Source organism: Trematomus bernacchii, unplaced genomic scaffold (assembly GCF_902827165.1).
Source record: "Trematomus bernacchii unplaced genomic scaffold, fTreBer1.1, whole genome shotgun sequence".
Classification (NCBI taxonomy): Eukaryota; Metazoa; Chordata; class Actinopteri; order Perciformes; family Nototheniidae; genus Trematomus; species Trematomus bernacchii.
In genome coordinates, this window is record NW_022987821.1 from 7,605,503 (window position 1) to 7,629,237 (window position 23,735).

Sequence of the window (23,735 nt, forward strand, 5' to 3'; positions counted from 1 at the left end):
TTTTCTTGACTTATTTGTTTTCCATTCATACATCCTCTCTTAGGACACAAACGTATGATATAATTAAGCAATAGCTCACGACAGGCCGTGGTATATGCTCATATCACAGCTAAGGGGCGTGGTTCGGCCCGACGCGAAAAGTTTGCTTTTCAGCCCAACTGTATACTGTTTATCTCAGACGCGGAGGGATACTGAGTTGTTGTGAAAAGTAACTTACAATTCTACGTATACCACGGCTAAGAACCAATCAGATTGCTTGATTTTACTTGTCCGTCTCAACTTAATGATAAAAATAAGAATTGTATTGTAACAGTATTGACTAATTCAAGTTGAATTAAATGAATTTCTTGCTGATTTTGCAGCTCTATTTCTTCAGTAAATGGTCATAAAATGATAGAAAAACTGTGATGGAGGTGTTACAGTGTACCTATTGTTTGCTATAAAACATTAGTGTATATTTATGGCATTTATTTACACAATAAAACTCCTCCACTGACACATTAGAGTCAATACAGACAAGATCTACTCTCGTGCAGTAGCATTTGTTCCCACGGTTTGATCAGATTTGCTCGTGTCAGTGCAGACATGTGGGGTAGAAGTCGTCTCCTTACCCTGGCAGATTGTGCACCTCCTCCAACGTTTGGAAAACTTCCTGAGGAGTGGAAGAGGCAGTAACTCCCCAGAAGAACAAGACGGCTTTCTTCTCGGCCATGTCGAACCTTTTCTTAATGTCTGTGTGTTTCCGTCTCCCAACAGGAACGTGTTTCCTCTGCTGCTGCAGGGAGCTTCTGGTCGTGCCTGAGGGGAAACGTTGCCCTTTGTACACGCTCACTTTGTACACACTCACTTTGTACACGCTCACTTTGTACACACTCACTACACACTCACTTTGGACACACTCACTACACACTCACTTTGTACACACTCACTTTGTACACGCTCACTTTGTACACACTCACTACACACTCACTTTGTACACGCTCACTTTGTACACACTCACTTTGTACACGCTCACTTTGTACACACTCACTTTGTACACGCTCACTTTGTACACACTCACTACACACTCACTTTGGACACACTCACTACACACTCACTTTGTACACACTCACTTTGTACACGCTCACTTTGTACACACTCACTACACACTCACTTTGTACACGCTCACTTTGTACACACTCACTTTGTACACTCGCTTTATACACACTCACTTTGTACACACTCACTTTGTACACGCTCACTTTGTACACACTACACACTCACTTTGTACACTCGCTTTGTACACAGTCACTTTGTACACACTCACTTTGTACACACTCACTTTGTACCCACTCACACAGCAGAAACGCCCCCCAGCCTGCTCACCATGCAGAGCTGGGAAGTAAGTACATTTACAAAAGTACTCTACTAAAGTTCATTTTGAGGTACTTTACTTGATTATTTCCATGTTATGCTCATACTTCATACTTCTACTTTTCTACAGTTCAGAGGTAAATGGTGTACTTTTCCTCCACTACATGTATTGAATACCTTTAGTTACTTTACAGATCTGGATGAATGGTGTGAAATATAATCATGTGTTAAATCAGACTTTAGTTCCACCTGGAGTAAATCCACAAGCTACCCTGCAGTATACAAAGTCATTCAAACTAGCTGCACCTTTACCAGCTTTGAGAACACTTTCATGATCAATCATTATAAAACATTGATATCATATATATTATTCTGAAATGGACCAATCTGCACAATGACTACTTTTACTGTCGCTACTTTAACTATATTTTGATGAGAATACTTTTCGACTTTGACTTGAGGAACATTTTGAATGCAGGACTTTTACTGTAACAGAGTATTCCTACACTCTGGTACTTCTACTTTTACTCAAGTACAAGATCAGAGTACTTCTACTTTTACTCAAGTACAAGATCTGAGTACTTCTACTTTTACTCAAGTACAAGATCTAAGTACTTCTACTTTTACTAAAGTACAAGATCTGAGTACTTCTACTTTTACTCTAGTACAAGATTGAGTACTTCTACTTTTACTCAAGTACAAGATCTGAGTACTTCTATTTTACTCAAGTACAAGATCTGAGTACTTCTACTTTTACTCAAGTACAAGATCTGAGTACTAATACTTTTACTCAAAAACAAGATAATGGTACTTCTTCTTTTACTCAAGTACAAGATCTGAGTACTTCTACTTTTAAAGTATCAGCTCAACAACTTGATTGTTTTCTGGTCCAATAGTGGCATCTTGTGGATATTAGAGGACGCTACGAGCATTCAGAGTTAATGTGCATACAGGAAGTGCGGTTGTGCATCGAAAGTGAAAGTAATGCAAACTAGGGAGGATTCAGACATTGAGCACGAGGCTGTACGGTTGGATTCATGGAAAACTTCGACATCTTACCTCAGAGAGAAATCCCTGAAGCTCTCTCTGTGCCACACAGGTAAGTTTAATAAAGAAGAACAGGACAAACAGCGTTTTAGCTATCTTTCATATGAACAGAGCACACAGGCCTACTCTTGCGTTCCCGATATCATCGCACAAGGAATCATTCATTTAAAGACAAAACCTGTGGATGATCATTATGTTTTCAACTTGTATTACTTTAGTTATTAGCTCTTCACCATGTTTTAAGATTTCAGTGTGTTTTAGTTAACTTATTTCCCAACTATGCTCAAAGTGTATCAGAAACATAGATATTATATATCTCAGGTATCAGAGCAGAGCATTAATCCAGCACCAAACTTGTGAAAATGGCCCATAACGTTTGATTTGTTTGAGAATGTGATAAATTGACTTTGGTCACGTCCTGTAGGGGTTTAGGTTTTATTTTGAAAGGAACAGCCGGATGTGACAGTACTAACGGAAACATTAACCAAAACGTTAACGGACGGAACTCACAAGCCTCATCCCATGATGTGCAATTCATTTCTTAAGGTTATACTAACAATTTAAGTCATGTTTAATGATCTTGAACGTCACTAAAACATAGCTATTAATAAAGCTATTTCATGAATGGCTAGATCTTGATAAATAACAATTATTTGTATTGTTTTGTGTTAAGATATTCTGGAGTTAAATTATTTAAAATTCACAGTCCTGAATGTGTTTTGGTGAATGTATGGATGATTTATATGTTCAGAGACTTGTATGTTAGAACATTTCAAGTTTTGACTGGTGGTGAAAAAGCATGTTACTGTTTTGACTAGTACTGTTCACACTAGGACAAAACAGCTATCCATTTTCTTTGTATTAGCACGTTTACTGACACAATAACAACTTGTTGGCATGAATTCAATGTTTTGTGTGAGCTACTTAATTTTCATACGGGCAAAAGAGTTGTGATGAAACAGTTGTAACCATTACACATAGAGTTAAGAGAAGGTCAAGACTGTTTAAAGAAGTGAGCCAATGAGAAAAACTGTATCATTGACGCCAGATCCTCCCCCTGCTCTTCTTATCTGCCCTGAATTTATTTGATTCCTTTTAGATCTACAGATTTCTGTAATTTTTTGGATGTTAAACAAAAGAGTTCATATTACATTTCATTCAACCATTCTTTTGTTCTCTAGATCATTGAAGTTGAAGCAGAAGACACCGAAGTAATGAAACATGGCTTCTACAACACAGTCAGCTGTAGAGTACGTCAGGGGGGCCAGAATCCATCTTGTGAAAACATTAAAGAATCACTCAGTGATTCTAGAGAACTTGAAACAGCAAGGAGTGTTACGTGACGAAGAGGTCTGCAGAATACAAGCAGAAGGGAATGACTACGATAAAAACAGAAAACTTATAGACTCTGTAACCGATAAGGGGGAGAAAGCCAGCTATGAATTCCTCAAAATTATTGACATGACGAGGAAGAGGACCCATGGGAGGACATCCCTTTTCCCTGAGAAACAGACTGTAGCTTCTGCTGAGAGCAAGATGTTCGACCTGCACCACTGGATCAGCTGCTTCCCTTTCAAGGAAGACACACAAATGGGAAAAAACTACCTACAAGGTACGTAATATAGTTATATAACTAATATAGAAAGTGTGTCACGTCTTCATTGCTGATGTTTGATGGGCTGTCATCTGGAAATATGCATCTACTATTTAGTATGAGGGTACAGCATGCAATTTACAATATGTATTTACTTACTCACTGTTGTTTTTATTTTAGGTCCAACACCGTGCCACCGTTACCAGGCAAAGTTGAAGTCAAAAGCACAAAAAATATCAAAAGCGTTTTGGACGGCAAACAAAGATCTGTTTGAAGGAAACAACAAGCCTGATCTGTCGTACATGCCACTTGTATTGGACACACAAGGAAGGGTTTCTGCCTCTAAAATAAAGAAATTGAAGAGCAAGAAAAGCAGGATGAGCCGTTCTAAAAAGCTAGGGACCTACATCCCTAAGGACAAAGCAGACATTTCTCCCAGTGACCTGCTTAAAACAGATAAAAACATACTCTTGGTTGGTAAGTCTGGGATTGGAAAGACAGCACTCGTTCATGAAATGTTAAAACTCTGGACAGAAAAAGATGACAAGGAGCTAAACTACATGTTTTACTTTGACATGAGAAAAATATCCAACATCAAGAGCCTGGAGGACCTTCTCTTCAATGAGTTCAGTGAGCCAGATGAAGGCAAAGACGAGGTCTTACAGGACATAAAGAATAACTCTGACAAAGTTACACTCATTTTTGATGGAATCACAGATCTGTCTTCACCAGTAGTGAAGAGACTTGTTGATAAAGATTTGCTAAAGGATTCCATGGTCGTTTTGACTTGCAGACCAGTGGATGAAGACAACCTTGAAGAAGACCTTCCTTCTGAGGACTTTGATAGAGTGGAAGTGAAAGGCTTTAGTGAGCAGACCATAAAAACATACATATCTGCGATGCTACGTGAGGGAAAGGAGAGGGTTTTGAGCAACGTGGAGTTGTTAACGCTTTGTCATGTACCGATGTATGCACTGATGGTGACTGCATGCTTTTCATTTGAGACATCAGAGGACTTTCAAAAGCCTTGCTGTATAACTGATATCTACATCAACATTTTCCGTTTTTGCCTCAAAAGAAACACAAAAAACATTGATCTAAATGCCTTCATCAAAAGCAAGAGTGAGGAGATACTGTCTTTGGCTGAGGTTGCTTTTCGTGCAACTGAAGAAAAAACTGTGAACTTGACACTACCTCCCTTTGCAGACAGCTGTGTCCTCTCCTTGCTCAAACAACTTGCCATCAAAGTCGCCCCTACTGAAAGTATAACCACCTATGCATTTCTCCATTACACAATGCAGGAGTTTTTTGCAGCACTGTGGCTCTTGAAGAATCCAGATTTAATCAGTAATGTTTTTCAGCAATGCCTCACTGAGAAGAAGAAGCACATGAAACATCTGATCCCTTACATGTGTAGGTTGTTGACTGAGGATAGCCCTAGTTTGATGAAGTATCTGATTCCTGTTGAGGAGCTCAAGAATACATCAAACTGGTTCTTCAAGAAAGTGATTTCCACATTCCTTCCTAGTCTGTGTGAAAACGATGAGCCTGATACTGAGGACAGTGGGCGCATACTGTTCCTATGCCAGTGCTTGTATGAGTCCCAGTGTCCTGAAGCATGCATCGACCTTCTGGAAAAACTGGACTATCGTCTTGACCTCAGTGGAGAGAGTCTCGATCCTTACCCCTGCTGTGCTGTGGCCTACGTGATCACTCAGTCCAAGGAGAAGAAAATATGGCTGAACCTTGAGGACGTCACGATATCACAACAAGGAATGAGACCACTATTAGGATGCCTTCAAAACGTCCAATGGTATGGATGAGCAGTTATTATTACGGCTAAGATTACAACACATCTAATTAGGTAGAATTGAATTGTTCAAAGTTGTAACCTTTAATATATATACAGAAGTAATGAGAAAGTGATAGCTGATAATTCTTCATATTGCAGGTGTGATTCTCTGCCACGGCAGCTGTGGAAGATCTTCCTTCTCAGCGAAGGGGAGATGGACTACATCACCTTACTTGGCCTTGATGGAAATCAGTTGCACCTTCCAGTGGGGGGGGACAGAAAGCTGTTTGAAAGAGCAGTGACAGTCCTGCAGAAGATAAGTGAGAAGGTTAACATCTGCCTCCACTGGGAAAGGGAGACCCCTGACTGCCACAGTCTGTGTGAGACTCTGCTAGAGGCTTTGCCCTACGTCAGCTCACTCAGGTATGTAGCTTGTGTTTTTATGTATTTATGAACCTTTAGTAAAAGGGGCTGAGCCCCGGCACAATTTAACCCCTGGTAACGTTACACGTGTTTTTTTTTCTTGATATTTTTCTTAAGATATTTTAAATGGTACTGTCGTATACATTTAATTAATCCATTTGATAATATGTAATCAACTTAGGCACCCCTCCCATGAAAAGAGAAAAACAAAATCCAATAAAAATATTCATAGCTCATATTCAAATACCTGAATCATTTTGAATATTCGATGACTCATTCCCATCTCTACTTCATAGTTTACTTTGGGTGCTTTTATTGAATACAATGATTGAATAATTCTTTCTGCATTGTTTTTGCATTCACAAGTTTGTTCTAAGTGGTGCAATTTGAGAATGTCTGTCTCCTCCGATGTTACACTGCAACAGAGTCCAACCATACACAGTACATGTTCACAGCTGCAGTACATACGTGTCAGCTGCCCAACTGCTTCACTGTTTGTAAAAGTAAATCTTCATTTAATTAAAAAAAGTAACGTGCTGTACCCTGCTTTAGAAACAATACAGTGAATTCCTCTGTCTGTCTGTCTTACTGTCCCGGGATGTGAGGACACAGACAGTGAGGTTGGTTTACTTCATAGAGGAAATGGTGGTCAAACAACATAGGATCTAAACATTTTAATAGGTTTCATTACAATAAAGATGACGGGCGTTTAACGAGCAGCAGTGTGTGTATCGAGAGAGGAAGAGATGCTGATGTGCATTGATCAGCTCACTAAACCAGCTCCCTGAAAGACAAGTGTAAGTGTGCATGTTGAAAGTCTTCATTGCATTCTGAAATGTGGATCAGCATTAAAGGTCCCATGTCATGGCCATTTCTACTGATCATGATTCCATTGTTGAGGTCTACTAGAATAGATTTAAATTGTGCAAATTTCCAAAATCTCATTAGTTTCTCATACAGCATCTCTGTATAGTATGTGTATTCACTCTCTGTCCTACACGGCTTGTTGGAGCTTCTGCCCCCCCCCCTCCCTGTGAGCCCACTGTGCTCTGATTGGTCAGCGCCCACTCTGTTCTGATGAGTCCACCACCGTTACAGCAGAACATCAGTGATTATGTGTTACAATGGCGTTAGCAACCAGAAAATGACACCAGTAATGACAAACAGATGAGAATGCTGCGTGGGTTCTGGGTGCCGTGTTGGCGGGACGTTGCTCGGCTCGCTGCTGCGAGGAGCGGAGAGTGTGAGCTGGCTTACTGGTGTGGTTTCCTGGTTGCTGCGTGGGGTCTGCGAGACAACGAGATATCGCGAATGGATGCAGGAAGGGGGGGGGGGGTGCTGAGGGGGCTGCAGCACCCCCATCTGCTCCACTAGCACCCCCAAACGCGGCACACCTACAGTGTAAGCGCGTCACAGTTTTGCCGCTGCGAGGCTTCACTAGCACCCCCAGCGCGTCACAGTTTTGCCGCTGAGAGAGTGTGTGTGTGTGAGGAGCTCCATTTGGACCAATGGGTCCATTTGGGTTAGGTCACGTCACTGTACCCAGGAAGAAAAAGAGAAATCTCCAACGAGGCGTTCTGGGGCAGCATAAACAGGTATTTTCTGTGTTAGAGTTTTACTCGCTACAGGGTGTACTTTGAGGGTTTGTGACTCTGCAGACCGTTTACATGCAGAAAAACCTTCATAACACACAAGGGGACGGGTGATAACTGGAAAAGCATGACATGGGACCTTTAAAGGTGGGGTAGGTAAGTTTGAGAAACTGGCTCGAGATACACTTTTTGTTATATTCCATGGAATGCTCTTAGCATCCCGATAGCAATGAATATCTTGTGTATCTTGTGCTTTGACAAAAAATCCATTAAAAAAACGTCATCTGTGGAAGCCGTAGTACTGTAAAAAGCACGACCAATCATTTTAGCCGGCCCGGCTGAAATAACTGGATGGCCTACCTGCCTGTCAGCCTTCCATCTGTGCACAAACTTATCTCATTGGTCATGTGCGCGTTCGTGTGTGTTGGAGGAGGGGCTCTGTAAGGAAGTGGCAGATTTTTTCCGGCTGTGTATTCTCAAATCTAGCGCACTCGAGCTGGTTTCTCCAAAATTACCTACCCCACCTTTAAGGTTAAACTCAGTCTAATCACAGCTGAAATTAGGTTCGATTTTATGTATGTCTTATATTATTCAATGCAGCAATTTAAATGCTGATGTTTTTTTCACCCTTTCTTTTTAACACTTATTAGTCAGCATTCTTAAAAACTATAAATAGACAATAAACATAGTTTGAATAAGTAAGTACTGCATCAGTACTCTTTGTTTCAGTTGAATCTGAACTTTGATCTCTTATGTTGACATCCAGAATTGTACTCTCTCAGAAATTCTTCAAAAGCTGTGGAGAATTAAATATTGCAATTGCATTTGATATTTAACATTAGCACAGTATTAACAGCTGTAACTTTGTTTTACATTTAAAGTTTATACAGTTCTATAGTACATGCAATGACACATGTGTTTGTTATCATGCAGCTTCAGGATGACCCTCAGAGGTCCAGGATTACAGGACCAGGAGCGATGCTATGAGACACTGAAGAGACAAGAAAAGCAGCTGTTTCTGGATTTATGCCTGAAAGCAGCTACTCACTTTCAAGGAGAAAGTGTTCACAATGAAGTGAACAACCTCATCTTTCTGTTTTCTTTTAACTATGATATGCATAACATCCTTCTGGATTTGTATCAACATGTCAAAACTCAAGAGAATTTAGCTGTCATTCAAAAACTGAAGCCATTTTTCCAGTCAGTTCCTGCATTTTGGTTCATAAACCTCTCAAAGAGAAAGACCTCCATCCTGCTGGAAGTGCTGAGACTCCAACCAGAGAAGAAACAAGTGGAGCTGAGACGCTGCTCAGATAAAGAGAGTGAAGTGAGGACTTTGCTGCAGTGTCTGCCTTATATCTCAAAGCTCAGGTAAATGGTAATCTGCAGATTCAATTTAACATAATTTAAACCACAGCTGATGGAGAAAAGTTTGTATTTGATAGAAGCCTAACATCACAATCTCTTGATTCCTTGTGTTTTCAGTTTTGTGCCTCAGTCATCAGAACCTTCAGGTGAACTCCAGTTCTTTGGGACTCTGTTCTGTGCAGCAGCAGAGAGAGAGCAGCAGACAGGAGAGAAGACACTGCTGCTGTTGTTATCAGTGTGCACATATCAAACAATAACTTTAACCGACATAGTATCTTATTATTTGAAGAGGAACCCTCAGTGTGATTTCCTGCTGGATCTGTACTCCCACCTGAAGGACTATGAGACTGAAACAGGTCTGAGTGTCCTTCCATCGTTAAAGTCTGTTCTCCAGTCAGCTCCTGCAGTCTGGATCATAGCCCTCTCAAAGAGAAAGAGCTCCATCCTGCTGGAAGTGCTGAGACTCCAACCAGAGAAGAAACAAGTGGAGCTGAGAGGCTGCTCAGAAGAAGAGAGTGAAGTGAGGATTTTGCTGCAGTGTCTGCCTTATATCTCAAAGCTCAGGTCAGTCAGACAGATAATGGACATGTATTCATATTTTGTATATTTATTCAGATTCTGAAATATAAATAAACTGATAATCGACAGCGTTTCAAAAAAGACATTATTGTCATTCCCAAATAAACATGATTTAGATAAAGCTGAATCAAATCAGTATCACTTATCACACTCTTCTTCCTGTTTGGAATAATGAAATAATGTGAATCATAAAAAGAATAATGTTGCTCTGATACAACAAGACAGTCCTGCTAATACCTCCTCATACTGGAGCTATCAGAATAAAGTATATTCAGGATTAACTGGAATAGATTTAGGAGCTGACTGATAGATTCATTATCCGGCCAAAATATTGCTTTCAGCCAATAAATGAAGTGTAACTGAGCAGGATGTTTGAACAATGAGTGGTTAAGACGACTGAATGAGGGGATTTTACCCAAGTGGCTTATTAGCCATTTTCAAAAAAACTGTGATCAGGAAGTGAAAAGGTTCTCACTATGAAGAGATGATTATGTAAAATAAGCACTGTTTAATTTTCATGGAGTTTTAAATAATGATAGATGTTAAAATGTGTGATCCAGTATTTACAGCTTTTCAGCCCCCCTTGTTGGTTTAGGAGTGGTTTTCCAGTATAAAATACATTCTTTAATACAGAGCTGAGGAAACACCTTTGAAATCTGAGTATTGGTCCATTAAACATTTTGTTAAGTATCTAATTTCCTAAAGTTCTTCAAAGACTCACTTACAGCCCTGTTAACAGCATGTTTACTTTAATGTTCAATTCATTAATTTTACTAAATGATTCCCATTAACGGTACTTGCAAGCTTTTAGCCAATACACTCCTTATCAGTAAAGCATGGCTCTTTGTGTACTGTTGACATCATCTGATAACAACATGTTCAACCCTTACATCAATACAAATAAATAAAAATCCCACATTTTGATCAATAAAGTACATTTGATCTTAATTCTTGTTCTAGTTACTGTCCGTGGTTTGGAGTCTCAGGTGGAGTCCAGTTCTTTGGGACTCTGTTCTGTGCAGCAGCAGAGAGAGAGCAGCAGACAGGAGAGAAGACACTGGAGCTGTTATCATCAGTGTGCACATATCCAACATTCCCTCTTCCTCACATATATGATCCTGATGATGGAGAATATCAGAGTGGTTTCCTGCTGGATCTGTACTCCCACCTGAAGGACTATGAGACTGAATCAGGCCTGAGTGTCCTTCCATCTTTACAGTCTGTTCTCCAGTCAGCTCCTGCAGTCTGGACCATAGACCTCTCAGAGAGAAAGACCTCCATCCTGCTGGAAGTGCTGAGACTCCAACCAGAGAAGAAACAAGTGGAGCTGACAGGCTGCTCAGGTGGAGAGAGTGAAGTGAGGACTTTGCTGCAGTGTCTGCCTTATATCTCACAGCTCAGGTAAATGGTAATCTGCAGATTCAATTTAACATAATTTAAACCACAGCTGATGGAGAAAAGTTTGTATTTGATAGAAACCTAACATCACAATCTCTTGATTCCTTGTGTTTTCAGTTTTGTGCCTCAGTCATCAGAACCTTCAGGTGAACTCCAGTTCTTTGGGACTCTGTTCTGTGCAGCAGCAGAGAGAGAGCAGCAGACGGGAGAGAAGAAACTGCTGCTGTTGTTATCAGTGTGCACATATCAAACAATAACCTTAACCGACATAGTATCTTATTATTTTAAGAGGAACCCTCAGTGTGATTTCCTGCTGGATCTGGCCTCCCACCTGAAGGACTATGAGACTGAAACAGGCCTGAGTGTCCTTCCATTATTCCAGTCTGTTCTCCAGTCAGCTCCTGAAGTCTGGACCATAAACCTCTCACAGAGAAAGACCTCCATCCTGCTGGAAGTGCTGAGACTCCAACCAGAGAAGAAACAAGTGAAGCTGAGAGGCTGCTCATATGGAGAGAGTGAAGTGAGGACTTTGCTGCAGTGTCTGCCTTATATCTCAAAGCTCAGGTAAATGGTAATCTGCAGATTCAATTTAACTTAATTTAAACCACAGCTGATGGAGAAAAGTTTGTATTTGATAGAAGCCTAACATCACAATCTCTTGATTCCTTGTGTTTTCAGTTTTGTGCCTCAGTCATCAGAACCTTCAGGTGAACTCCAGTTCTTTGGGACTCTGTTCTGTGCAGCAGCAGAGAGAGAGCAGCAGACAGGAGAGAAGACACTGCTGCTGTTGTTATCAGTGTGCACATATCAAACAATAACCTTAACCGACATAGTATCTTATTATTTGAAGAGGAACCCTCAGGGTGATTTCCTGCTGGATCTGTACTCCCACCTGAAGGACTATGAGACTGAAACAGGCCTGAGTGTCCTTCCATCGTTACAGTCTGTTCTCCAGTCAGCTCCTGCAGTCTGGACCATAAACCTCTCAAAGAGAAAGACCTCCATCCTGCTGGAAGTGCTGAGACTCCAACCAGAGAAGAAACAAGTGGAGCTGAGAGGCTGCTCAGGTGGAGAGAGTGAAGTGAGGACTTTGCTGCAGTGTCTGCCTTATATCTCAAAGCTCAGGTTGGTGGGACCATTACTGTTTATTTTATGATATTGATTTTTCTATGTGGATTTGTTAAGAAATACAAAAATAAATGACATCTGATTATGGGCAGTGTTTCAGAAAGAGACAATAGTCCTTCACTTCTGAACATGATGTAGATGAATAACATTTCCCAGTTCAGTCATTATTTGAAACCACAGTCTTCTACCAGTTTGAGAATAATGAAATGATGTGAATCCTAATGAGAGAACTTAAGCTCTGAGACAGCAACACCATCATGCTCATGCCTCATTCAGAAATAAAGACACATACAAACATAAATAAACTTGCTGATAAAACTGCTATCCGTGTTTTAACATATCTCTGTTTTTATTTAAATAAGGAGCAATTAAAAGAATAAAGGTACAACAAGTAATACTACATTTAACTACCTCTTTAACGGATACTAGATTCAACTTTACTGACTCTAATGAAACTTCTAAAGACTGTTAGTGAGCTTTAAATAAAGATTTCAGACACATGAACAATCATAACTCCTAGTCATCAGAGACAGAGGAGGTGTTACTAAACTCTGATTCACATGTGTATTATCTCAGGAGCAAAGTGAAGAGTTTCATGATGTGATGTTCTCTTCTACATGATAGGGACTCTAGATGTTGTTGTTCCACTTTTTACATTATTATATTGGGAATATCATTTTACATACAAAACTCATTCACAAAGTCAAATCCCCTCAGGTGAACAGAATCACTGGGAACAGGGTGTGTACGGGTGCTGGAAATCCTTGAAAATGCTTGAAATTGCACGAGGTGTTTTCAAGGTTTGAAAAGTGCTTGCATTTTGGGAATGGTGCTTGAATTTGGGATAAAGTGCTTGAAATTGTAAATGCTTTACTTCGCTTTTTAGATTAAAAGAAAATAAAAAAGTCGGAGCGTGCTTAATTGCTTCGCTTTTACATAAAACAGCTCTGCTCCGGCCTTCCCGCGCAATGCGCGTGACCGGCAAGTAGGTACGTGTGTGACCTGGGCATTCTGATGAGAGTGATAGATGACAGTATGCCAGGAGGTTGCCGTTTCAACGAGCGTTGGCTAGCAGAAGACAAATACAAGCCATGGCTAAGACGAGGGTCAAGCGAAGCCCAAGAGTAGCCTCCTGCAAAGTGTGCAACAATAACGATGCGAGAGTCTGCGCTGACGAGCCACACACCACACGAAAGGTACGCCATAGTAGAGCATTTTAAATTAGGCTATCTTGCATGTAAAATACATGACACTTTTCTCTGTGCGCGGCAAAACAAGCTCGCCAAAATGGCTTCACCAGTCTGGCAGTATTTTAAGTGTCCGAAAATGACAATAAAATAGCGGTATGCAACGTGTGTGTGAAGCAGAAATCCTGCAGCTCCACCCGCTGTGACGGACCGGTGAGCGGAGCAGAACACACATTAAGAGTTAGACCTAACACACTTAGCTATTTGATCTACCTCTGGAACAAGCTAAACTAGTTATACATATATTTATTCTTCACTGTCGGGTCGCTCATTACTGGATCAGTGAGCTGCAGGAGATACTGACGGGCTGTCAGGAGAGAGAGAGAGGAAAAGAGAGCGGTATCGGCCGATACTGATTCCGGCGATCGGCCCCAAAATTGGCGATCGGAGCATCCCTAATAATTGTATATGATATGTTTTATAATGATTGATCATGAAAGTGTTCTCAAAGCTGGTAAAGGTGCAGCTAGTTTGAATGACTTTGTATACTGCAGGGTAGCTTGTGGATTTACTCCAGGTGGAACTAAAGTCTGATTTAACACATGATTATATTTCACATCATTCATCCACATCTGTGAAGTAACTAAAGGTATTAAATACATGTAGTGGAGTAAAAGTACACCATTTACCTCTGACTTGTGTTTACTGCCAACCTAAAAGTACCTCAAAAATAGTAATCAATAATATATTGAAAAGTTATTTGGCTGATTGTTTTATATTGGCTCAGCCAGGTTATATGGGATGCCCAGTCTACGTACAGATGGGTCACTCATTTTGAAATATTAAACTTAGTTTTCTTTTCTAAACATTTTAATTTTTCATCCTCATGTAGAATGCTATTATGAAACACACATGTGGTTGTTTATAGCATAAAGAACATCTGATTTAATGTGAGGTAGGGAAATAATCATTTGAGTATAAGTATGTGTATATAAATATGTAATTTACAACAGCTGTAAGATGCTTGAAAAGCTTGAAAATGCACCTTGAAAATGCTTGAAAAGTGCTTGAATTTGACTTTGGAAAAGGTGTAAGAACCCTGTGGGAAGCAAATAAGAAGTGATTTGAGGAACAGGATTAGTGTCTGTGTTGTGAGTCAGTAGAAGAGCTAAGTGATGACACATGTTGTGGAAAGGTTCATTTACTGAAAGCTTTCCAAAATCCAAATATAATCCTTTTAACAGCAAAGTTACTTCAATATGAGGTTGATGGACTTTACTGTGTTATGCTCACTAGCAGGTATTTGTAGACATTTAGCAGAAACACTCCCTATCAGAGTCTTTCTCTGCTGTTGACATCATCTGATAACAAACTGTTCAATTCTCGTTCCAGTTCCTGGTTTGACGACTCAGGTGAACTCTCAGGTGGAGTCAAGTTCTTTGGGACTCTGTTCTGTGCAGCAGCAGAGAGAGAGCAGCAGACAGGAGAGAAGACACTGGAGCTGTTATCATCAGTGTGCACATATCCAAGATTCCCTCTTCCTGGCAACCAGGGTTATGGAGAATATAAGTGTGGTTTCCTGCTGGATCTGTACTCCCACCTGAAGGACTGTGAGACTGAAACATGCCTGAGTGTCCTTCCATCATTACAGTCAGTTCTCCAGTCAGCTCCTGCAGTCTGGATCATAGACCTCTCAAAGAGAAAGAGCTCCATCCTGCTGGAAGTGCTGAGACTCCAACCAGAGAAGAAACAAGTGAGGCTGACAGGCTGCTCAGGTGGAGAGAGTGAAGTGAGGACTTTGCTGCAGTGTCTGCCTTATATCTCAAAGCTCAGGTTGGTGGGACCATTACTGTTTATTTTATGATATTGATTTTTCTATGTGGATTTGTTAAGAAATACAAAAATAAATGACATCTGATTATGGGCAGTGTTTCAGAAAGAGACAATAGTCCTTCACTTCTGAACATGATGTAGATGAATAACATTTCCCAGTTCAGTCATTATTTGAAACCACAGTCTTCTACCAGTTTGAGAATAATGAAATGATGTGAATCCTAATGAGAGAACTTAAGCTCTGAGACAGCAACACCATCATGCTCATGCCTCATTCAGAAATAAAGACACATACAAACATAAATAAACTTGCTGATTAAACTGCTATCAGCGTTTTAACATATCTCTGTTTTAATTTAAATAAAGAGCAATTAAAAGAAAAAAGGCACAACAAGTAATACTACATTTATCTACCTCTTTAACGGATACTAGCTTCAACTTTACTGACTCTAATGAAACTTCTAAAGACTGTTAGTGAGCTTTAAATAAAGATTTCAGACACATGAACAATCCTAATGCTGCGTTCACACCGGACGCGATGTGACTATTCGCTTCGCTCTAATCGCTCCCATCGCATCGCTCTAAACGCTGGAGTTTCACCGCGGCTGCCAGCTGTGTTTACTCGCATCATTCAAACAAGACGCGCTGGCTCGGGAGCTACAACTACAACAAATGAACATATTTTACCGTGATTAAATTGTAATACACGTTTCTAAATGATGCCGAAGTAACAACATACTGATACCGGTTAGTAACAACCATGAATTAATGCTTTGACAAGTCTGGAGACAAGACGGCAGGCAAAACACCTTTTAAAATGCTTGTTTTCTGAATGAAGATCGGGTCGACCAGGCTAAGCTAACGTTGTATATGCTCATTCCACACTCATAACAACGGCCTACAGACATAAATAAAGCAGCGACTGTATTCGCCATGGCACAGACAGTCTGTGGTTTGTACTTGTTTAAGTTTTGTCCAGTTTCTGAACAGATATGAGGAGCTGTGAGCTCTGTGTGCTAACTGCTAACAGCTAACGGCTGATGTTGTGTGGTTGAACGTCAGTGACGGCGGCTGAGATCCTCACCGCTGATTGGCTTCCGCGAGAACGCGTCACGTGAATTTGACGCTCGAGTTGAAAAAATTGAACTTTCGCGTTTAACGCGGCACCGTTCAATCGCCTCAATCGCGTGATTCGCGCCGCATCCACCGCTTCATGCGCGCCGTCGGAGCGAATTCGCGTCTGTCCGCGTCTCTGCATTGACTTTACATGTAATCGCGCAGCCCCCAAACATCGCATCGCGTCTGGTGTGAACGCAGCATAACTTCTAGTCATCAGAGACAGAGGAGGTGTTACTAAACTCTGATTCACATGTGTATTATCTCAGGAGCAAAGTGAAGAGTTTCATGATGTGATGTTCTCTTCTACATGATAGGGACTCGAGATGTTGTTGTTCCACTTTTTACATTATTATATCTGGAATATCATTTTACATACAAGACTCATTCACAAAGTAAAATCCCCTCAGGTGAACAGAATCACTGGGAAGCAAATAAGAAGTGATTTGAGGAACAGGATTAGTGTCTGTGTTGTGAGTCAGTAGAAGAGCTAAGTGATGACACATGTTGTGGAAAGGTTCATTTACTGAAAGCTTTCCAAAATCCAAATATAATCCTTTTAACAGCAAAGTTACTTCAATATGAGGTTGATGGACTTTACTGTGTTATGCTCACTTGCAGGTATTTGTAGACATTTAGCAGAAACACTCCCTATCAGAGTCTTTCTCTGCTGTTGACATCATCTGATAACAAACTGTTCAATTCTCGTTCCAGTTCCTGGTTTGAACTCTCAAAAGGAGTCAAGTTCTTTGGGACTCTGTTCTGTGCAGCAGCAGAGAGAGAGCAGCAGACAGGAGAGAAGACACTGGAGCTGTTATCATCAGTGTGCACACCTCCATCATTCCCTCTTCCTGACAAATCTTATCCTGATTATTTAGAATATCAGGGTGATTTCCTGCTGGATCTGGCCTCCCACCTGAAGGACTATGAGACTGAAACAGGCCTGAGTGTCCTTCCATCATTAAAGTCTGTTCTCCAGTCAGCTCCTGCAGTCTGGATCATAGACCTCTCAAAGAGAAAGACCTCCATCCTGCTGGAAGTGCTGAGACTCCAACCAGAGAAGAAACAAGTGGAGCTGAGAGGCTGCTCAGATGGAGAGAGTGAAGTGAGGACTTTGCTGCAGTGTCTGCCTTATATCTCACAGATCAGGTTGGTGGGACCATTACTGTTTATTTTATGATATTGATTTTTCTATGTGGATTTGTTAAGAAATACAAAATAAATGACATCTGATTATGGGCAGTGTTTCAGAAAGAGACAATAGTCCTTCACTTCTGAACATGATGTAGATGAATAACATTTCCCAGTTCAGTCATTATTTGAAACCACAGTCTTCTACCAGTTTGAGAATAATGAAATGATGTGAATCCTAATGAGAGAACTTAAGCTCTGAGACAGCAACACCATCATGCTCATGCCTCATTCAGAAATAAAGACACATACAAACATAAATAAACTTGCTGATAAAACTGCTATCAGCGTTTTAACATATCTCTGTTTTAATTTAAATAAAGAGCAATTAAAAGAATAAAGGTACAACAAGTAATACTACATTTAACTACCTCTTCAACGGATACTAGCTTCAACTTTACTGACTCTAATGAAACTTCTAAAGATTGTTAGTGAGCTTTAAATAAAGATTTCAGACACATGAACAATCCTAATGCTGCATTCACACCGAACGCGATGTGACTATTCGCTTCGCTCTAATCGCTCCTATCGCATCGCTCTAAACGCTGGAGTTTCACCGCGGCTGCCAGCTGTGTTTACTCGCATCATTCAAACAAGACGCGCTGGCTCGGGAGCTACAACTACAACAAATGAACATATTTTACCGTGATTAAATTGTAATACACGTTTCTAAATGATGCCGAAGTAACAACATACTGATACCGGTTAGTAACAACCATGAATTAATGCTTTGACAAGTCTGGAGACAAGACGGCAGGCAAAACACCTTTTAAAATGCTTGTTTTCTGAATGAAGATCGGGTCGACCAGGCTAAGCTAACGTTGTATATGCTCATTCCACACTCATAACAACGGCCTACAGACATAAATAAAGCAGCGACTGTATTCGCCATGGCACAGACAGTCTGTGGTTTGTACTTGTTTACGTTTTGTCCAGTTTCTGAACAGATATGAGGAGCTGTGAGCTCTGTGTGCTAACTGCTAACAGCTAACGGCTGATGTTGTGTGGTTGAACGTCAGTGACGGCGGCTGAGATCCTCACCGCTGATTGGCTTCCGCGAGAACGCGTCACGTGAATTTGACGCTCGAGTTGAAAAAATTGAACTCTCGCGTTTAACGCGGCACCGTTCAATCGCCTCAATCGCGTGATTCGCGCCGCATCCACCGCTTCATGCGCGCCGTCGGAGCGAATTCGCGTCTGTCCGCGTCTCTGCATTGACTTTACATGTAATCGCGCAGCCCCCAAAACATCGCATCGCGTCTGGTGTGAACGCAGCATAACTTCTAGTCATCAGAGACAGAGGAGGTGTTACTAAACTCTGATTCACATGTGTATTATCTCAGGAGCAAAGTGAAGAGTTTCATGATGTGATGTTCTCTTCTACATGATAGGGACTCGAGATGTTGTTGTTCCACTTTTTACATTATTATATCTGGAATATCATTTTACATACAAAACTCATTCACAAAGTCAAATCCCCTCAGGTGAACAGAATCACTGGGAAGCAAATAAGAAGTGATTTGAGGAACAGGATTAGTGTCTGTGTTGTGAGTCAGTAGAAGAGCTAAGTGATGACACATGTTGTGGAAAGGTTCATTTACTGAAAGCTTTCCAAAATCCAAATATAATCCTTTTAACAGCAAAGTTACTTCAATATGAGGTTGATGGACTTTACTGTGTTTTGCTCACTTGCAGGTATTTGTAGACATTTAGCAGAAACACTCTCTATCAGAGTCTTTCTCTGCTGTTGACATCATCTGATAACAAACTGTTCAATTCTCGTTCCAGTTTCAAGTATGGAGTCTCAGGTGGAGTCAAGTTCTTTGGGACTCTGTTCTGTGCAGCAGCAGAGAGAGAGCAGCAGACAGGAGAGAAGACACTGGAGCTGTTATCATCAGTGTGCACATATCCATCATTCCCTTTTACTGACAAACAGGGTGATGGAGAATATCAGTGTGATTTCCTGCTGGATCTGTACTCCCACCTGAAGGACTGTGAGACTGAAACAGGCCTGAGTTTCCTTCCATCATTACAGTCTGTTCTCCAGTCAGCTCCTGCAGTCTGGACCATAGACCTCTCAGAGAGAAAGAGCTCCATCCTGCTGGAAGTGCTGAGACTCCAACCAGAGAAGACACAAGTGAAGCTGACAGGCTGCTCAGATGGAGAGAGTGAAGTGAGGACTTTGCTGCAGTGTCTGCCTTATATCTCAAAGCTCAGGTTGGTGGGACCATTACTGTTTATTTTATGATATTGATTTTTCTATGTGGATTTCTTAAGAAATACAAAATAAATGATATCTGATTATGGGCAGTGTTTCAGAAAGAGACAATAGTCCTTCACTTCTGAACATGATGTAGATGAATAACATTTCCCAGTGCAGTCATTATTTGAAACCACAGTCTTCTACCAGTTTGAGAATAATGAAATGATGTGAATCCTAATGAGAGAACTTAAGCTCTGAGACAGCAACACCATCATGCTCATGCCTCATTCAGAAATAAAGACACATACAAACATAAATAAACTTGCTGATAAAACTGCTATCAGCGTTTTAACATATCTCTGTTTTAATTTAAATAAAGAGCAATTAAAAGAATAAAGGTACAACAAGTAATACTACATTTAACTACCTCTTTAACGGATACTAGCTTCAACTTTACTGACTCTAATGAAACTTCTAAAGACTGTTAGTGAGCTTTAAATAAAGATTTCAGACACGTGAACAATCCTAATGCTGCGTTCACACCGGACGCGATGTGACTATTCGCTTCGCTCTAATCGCTCCTATCGCATCGCTCTAAACGCTGGAGTTTCACCGCGGCTGCCAGCTGTGTTTACTCGCATCATTCAAACAAGACGCGCTGGCTCGGGAGCTACAACTACAACAAATGAACATATTTTACCGTGATTAAATTGTAATACACGTTTCTAAATGATGCCGAAGTAACAACATACTGATACCGGTTAGTAACAACCATGAATTAATGCTTTGACAAGTCTGCAGACAGACGGCAGGCAAAACACCTTTTAAAATGCTTGTTTTCTGAATGAAGATCGGGTCGACCAGGCTAAGCTAACGCAGTATATGCTCCGACCGTCCACACTCATAACAACGGCCTACAGACATAAATAAAGCAGCGACTGTATTCGCCATGGCACAGACAGTCTGTGGTTTGTACTTGTTTAACTTTTGTCCAGTTTCTGAACAGATATGAGGAGCTGTGAGCTCTGTGTGCTAACTGCTAACAGCTAACGGCTGATGTTGTGTGGTTGAACGTCAGTGACGGCGGCTGAGATCCTCACCGCTGATTGGCTTCCGCGAGAACGCGTCACGTGAATTTGACGCTCGAGTTGAAAAAATTGAACTCTCGCGTTTAACGCGGCACCGTTCAATCGCCTCAATCGCGTGATTCGCGCCGCATCCACCGATTCATGCGCGCCGTCGGAGCGAATTCGCGTCTGTCCGCGTCTCTGCATTGACTTTACATGTAATCGCGCCGCCCCCAAACATCGCATTGCGTCCGGTGTGAACGCAGCATAACTTCTAGTCATCAGAGACAGAGGAGGTGTTACTAAACTCTGATTCACATGTGTATTATCTCAGGAGCAAAGTGAAGAGTTTCATGATGTGATGTTCTCTTCTACATTATAGTGACTCTAGATGTTGTTGTTCCACTTTTTACATTATTATATCTGGAATATCATTTTACAAACAAAACTCATTCACAAAGTAAAATCCCCTCAGGTGAACAGAATCACTGGGAAGCAAATAAGAAGTGATTTGAGGAACAGGATTAGTGTCTGTGTTGTGAGTCAGTAGAAGAGCTAAGTGATGACACATGTTGTGGAAAGCTTCATTTACTGAAAGCTTTACAAAATCCAGATATGATCCTTTTAACAGCAAAGTTACTTCAATATGAGGTTGATGGACTTTACTGTGTTATGCTCACTTGAAGGTATTTGTAGACATTTAGCAGAAACACTCCCTATCAGAGTCTTTCTCTGCTGTTGACATCATCTGATAACAAACTGTTCAATTCTCGTTCCAGTTCCTGGTTTGACGACTCAGATGAACTCTCAGGTGGAGTCAAGTTCTTTGGGACTCTGTTCTGTGCAGCAGCAGAGAGAGAGCAGCAGACAGGAGAGAAGACACTGGAGCTGTTATCATCAGTGTGCACATATCCATCATTCCCTTTTACTGACACACAGGGTTATGAAGAATGTCAGTGTGATTTCCTGCTGGATCTGTACTCCCACCTGAAGGACTATGAGACTGAAACAGGCCTGAGTTTCCTTCCATCATTACAGTCAGTTCTCCAGTCAGCTCCTGTAGTCTGGATCATAGACCTCTCAGAGAGAAAGACCTCCCTCCTGCTGGAAGTGCTGAGACTCCAACCAGAGAAGAAACAAGTGAAGCTGACAGGCTGCTCAGATGGAGAGAGTGAAGTGAGGACTTTGCTGCAGTGTCTGCCTTATATCTCAAAGCTCAGGTTGGTGGGACCATTACTGTTTATTTTGTTATATTGATTTTTCTATGTGGATTTCTTAAGAAATACAAAAATAAATGACATCTGATTATGGGCAGTGTTTCAGAAAGAGACAATAGTCCTTCACTTCTGAACATGATGTAGATGAATAACATTTCCCAGTGCAGTCATTATTTGAAACCACAGTCTTCTACCAGTTTGAGAATAATGAAATGATGTGAATCCTAATGAGAGAACTTAAGCTCTGAGACAGCAGCACCATCATGCTCATACCTCATTCAGAAATAAAGACACATGCAAACATAAATAAACTTGCTGATAAAACTGCTATCAGCGTTTTAACATATCTCTGTTTTAATTTAATCAAAGAGCAATTAAAAGAATAAAGGCACAACAAGTAATACTACATGTATCTACCTCTTTAACAGATACTAGCTTCAACTTGACTGACTCTAATGAAACTTCTAAAGACTGTTAGTTAGCTTTAAATAAACATTTCAGACACATGAACAATAATAACTTCTAGTCATCAGAGACAGAGGAGGTGTTACTAAACTCTGATTCACATGTGTATTATCTCAGGAGCAAAGTGAAGAGTTTCATGATGTGATGTTCTCTTCTACATTATAGTGACTCTAGATGTTGTTGTTCCACTTTTTACATTATTATATCTGGAATATCATTTTACATACAAAACTCATTCACAAAGTAAAATCCCCTCAGGTGAACAGAATCACTGGGAAGCAAATAAGAAGTGATTTGAGGAACAGGATTAGTGTCTGTGTTGTGAGTCAGTAGAAGAGCTAAGTGATGACACATGTTGTGGAAAGGTTCATTTACTGAAAGCTTTACAAAATCCAGATATGATCCTTTTAACAGCAAAGTTACTTCAATATGAGGTTGATGGACTTTACTGTGTTATGCTCACTTGCAGGTATTTGTAGACATTTAGCAGAAACACTCCCTATCAGAGTCTTTCTCTGCTGTTGACATCATCTGATAACAAACTGTTCAATTCTCGTTCCAGTTCCTGGTTTGAAGACTCAGATGAAGTCAAGTTCTTTGGGACTCTGTTCTGTGCAGCAGCAGAGAGAGAGCAGCAGACAGGAGAGAAGACACTGGAGCTGTTATCATCAGTGTGCACATATCCATCATTCCCTTTTACTGACAAACAGGGTTATGAAGAATGTCAGTGTGATTTCCTGCTGGATCTGTACTCCCACCTGAAGGACTATGAGACTGAAACAGGCCTGAGTTTCCTTCCATCATTACAGTCTGTTCTCCAGTCAGCTCCTGAAGTCTGGTTCATAGACCTCTCAGAGAGAAAGAGCTCCATCCTGCTGGAAGTGCTGAGACTCCAACCAGAGAAGAAACAAGTGAAGCTGACAGGCTGCTCAGGTGGAGAGAGTGAAGTGAGGACTTGGCTGCAGTGTCTGCCTTATATCTCAAAGCTCAGGTTGGTGGGACCATTACTGTTTATTTTGTTATATTGATTTTTCTATGTGGATTTGTTAAGAAATACAAAAATAAATGACATCTGATTATGGGCAGTGTTTCAGAAAGAGACAATAGTCCTTCACTTCTGAACATGATGTAGATGAATAACATTTCCCAGTTCAGTCATTATTTGAAACCACATCTTCTACC

General features: G+C 40.8%; 1 protein-coding gene and 1 long non-coding RNA gene across 22 annotated transcripts in view; one reads left to right on the plus strand and one right to left on the minus strand.

Moving 5' to 3' along the window:
* The first annotated feature begins 2,280 nt into the window (after positions 1 to 2,280).
* The window catches only part of LOC117499055, a 49,654-nt gene continuing 28,199 nt past the window's right edge, over positions 2,281 to 23,735 (plus strand). For 6 of the 21 annotated variants that reach the window (XM_034151308.1, XM_034151317.1, XM_034151325.1 and 3 more), the window contains exons 1-12: positions 2,281 to 2,452; positions 3,582 to 4,012; positions 4,175 to 5,807; positions 5,946 to 6,209; positions 8,735 to 9,172; positions 9,287 to 9,733; positions 10,709 to 11,149; positions 11,264 to 11,710; positions 11,825 to 12,271; positions 14,854 to 15,294; positions 19,390 to 19,818; positions 21,651 to 22,091. In XM_034151308.1, coding sequence (XP_034007199.1) covers positions 3,622 to 4,012; positions 4,175 to 5,807; positions 5,946 to 6,209; positions 8,735 to 9,172; positions 9,287 to 9,733; positions 10,709 to 11,149; positions 11,264 to 11,710; positions 11,825 to 12,271; positions 14,854 to 15,294; positions 19,390 to 19,818; positions 21,651 to 22,091 — 5,819 coding nt within the window. In that variant the 5' untranslated portion in view covers positions 2,281 to 2,452; positions 3,582 to 3,621. Of the gene's footprint in view, positions 2,453 to 3,581; positions 4,013 to 4,174; positions 5,808 to 5,945; positions 6,210 to 8,734; positions 9,173 to 9,286; positions 9,734 to 10,708; positions 11,150 to 11,263; positions 11,711 to 11,824; positions 12,272 to 14,853; positions 15,295 to 19,389; positions 19,819 to 21,650; positions 22,092 to 22,685; positions 22,691 to 23,115; positions 23,545 to 23,735 lie in introns of all 21 variants that reach the window. The other 15 variants (XM_034151320.1, XM_034151324.1, XM_034151329.1 and 12 more) reach the window with 15 other exon arrangements.
* LOC117499059 overlaps positions 17,193 to 23,735 on the minus strand; it is a 27,612-nt gene continuing 21,069 nt past the window's right edge. The window contains exon 3 of the long non-coding RNA XR_004557653.1: positions 17,193 to 17,243. This is a non-coding gene — a long non-coding RNA (uncharacterized LOC117499059). The remainder of the gene's footprint in view (positions 17,244 to 23,735) is intronic.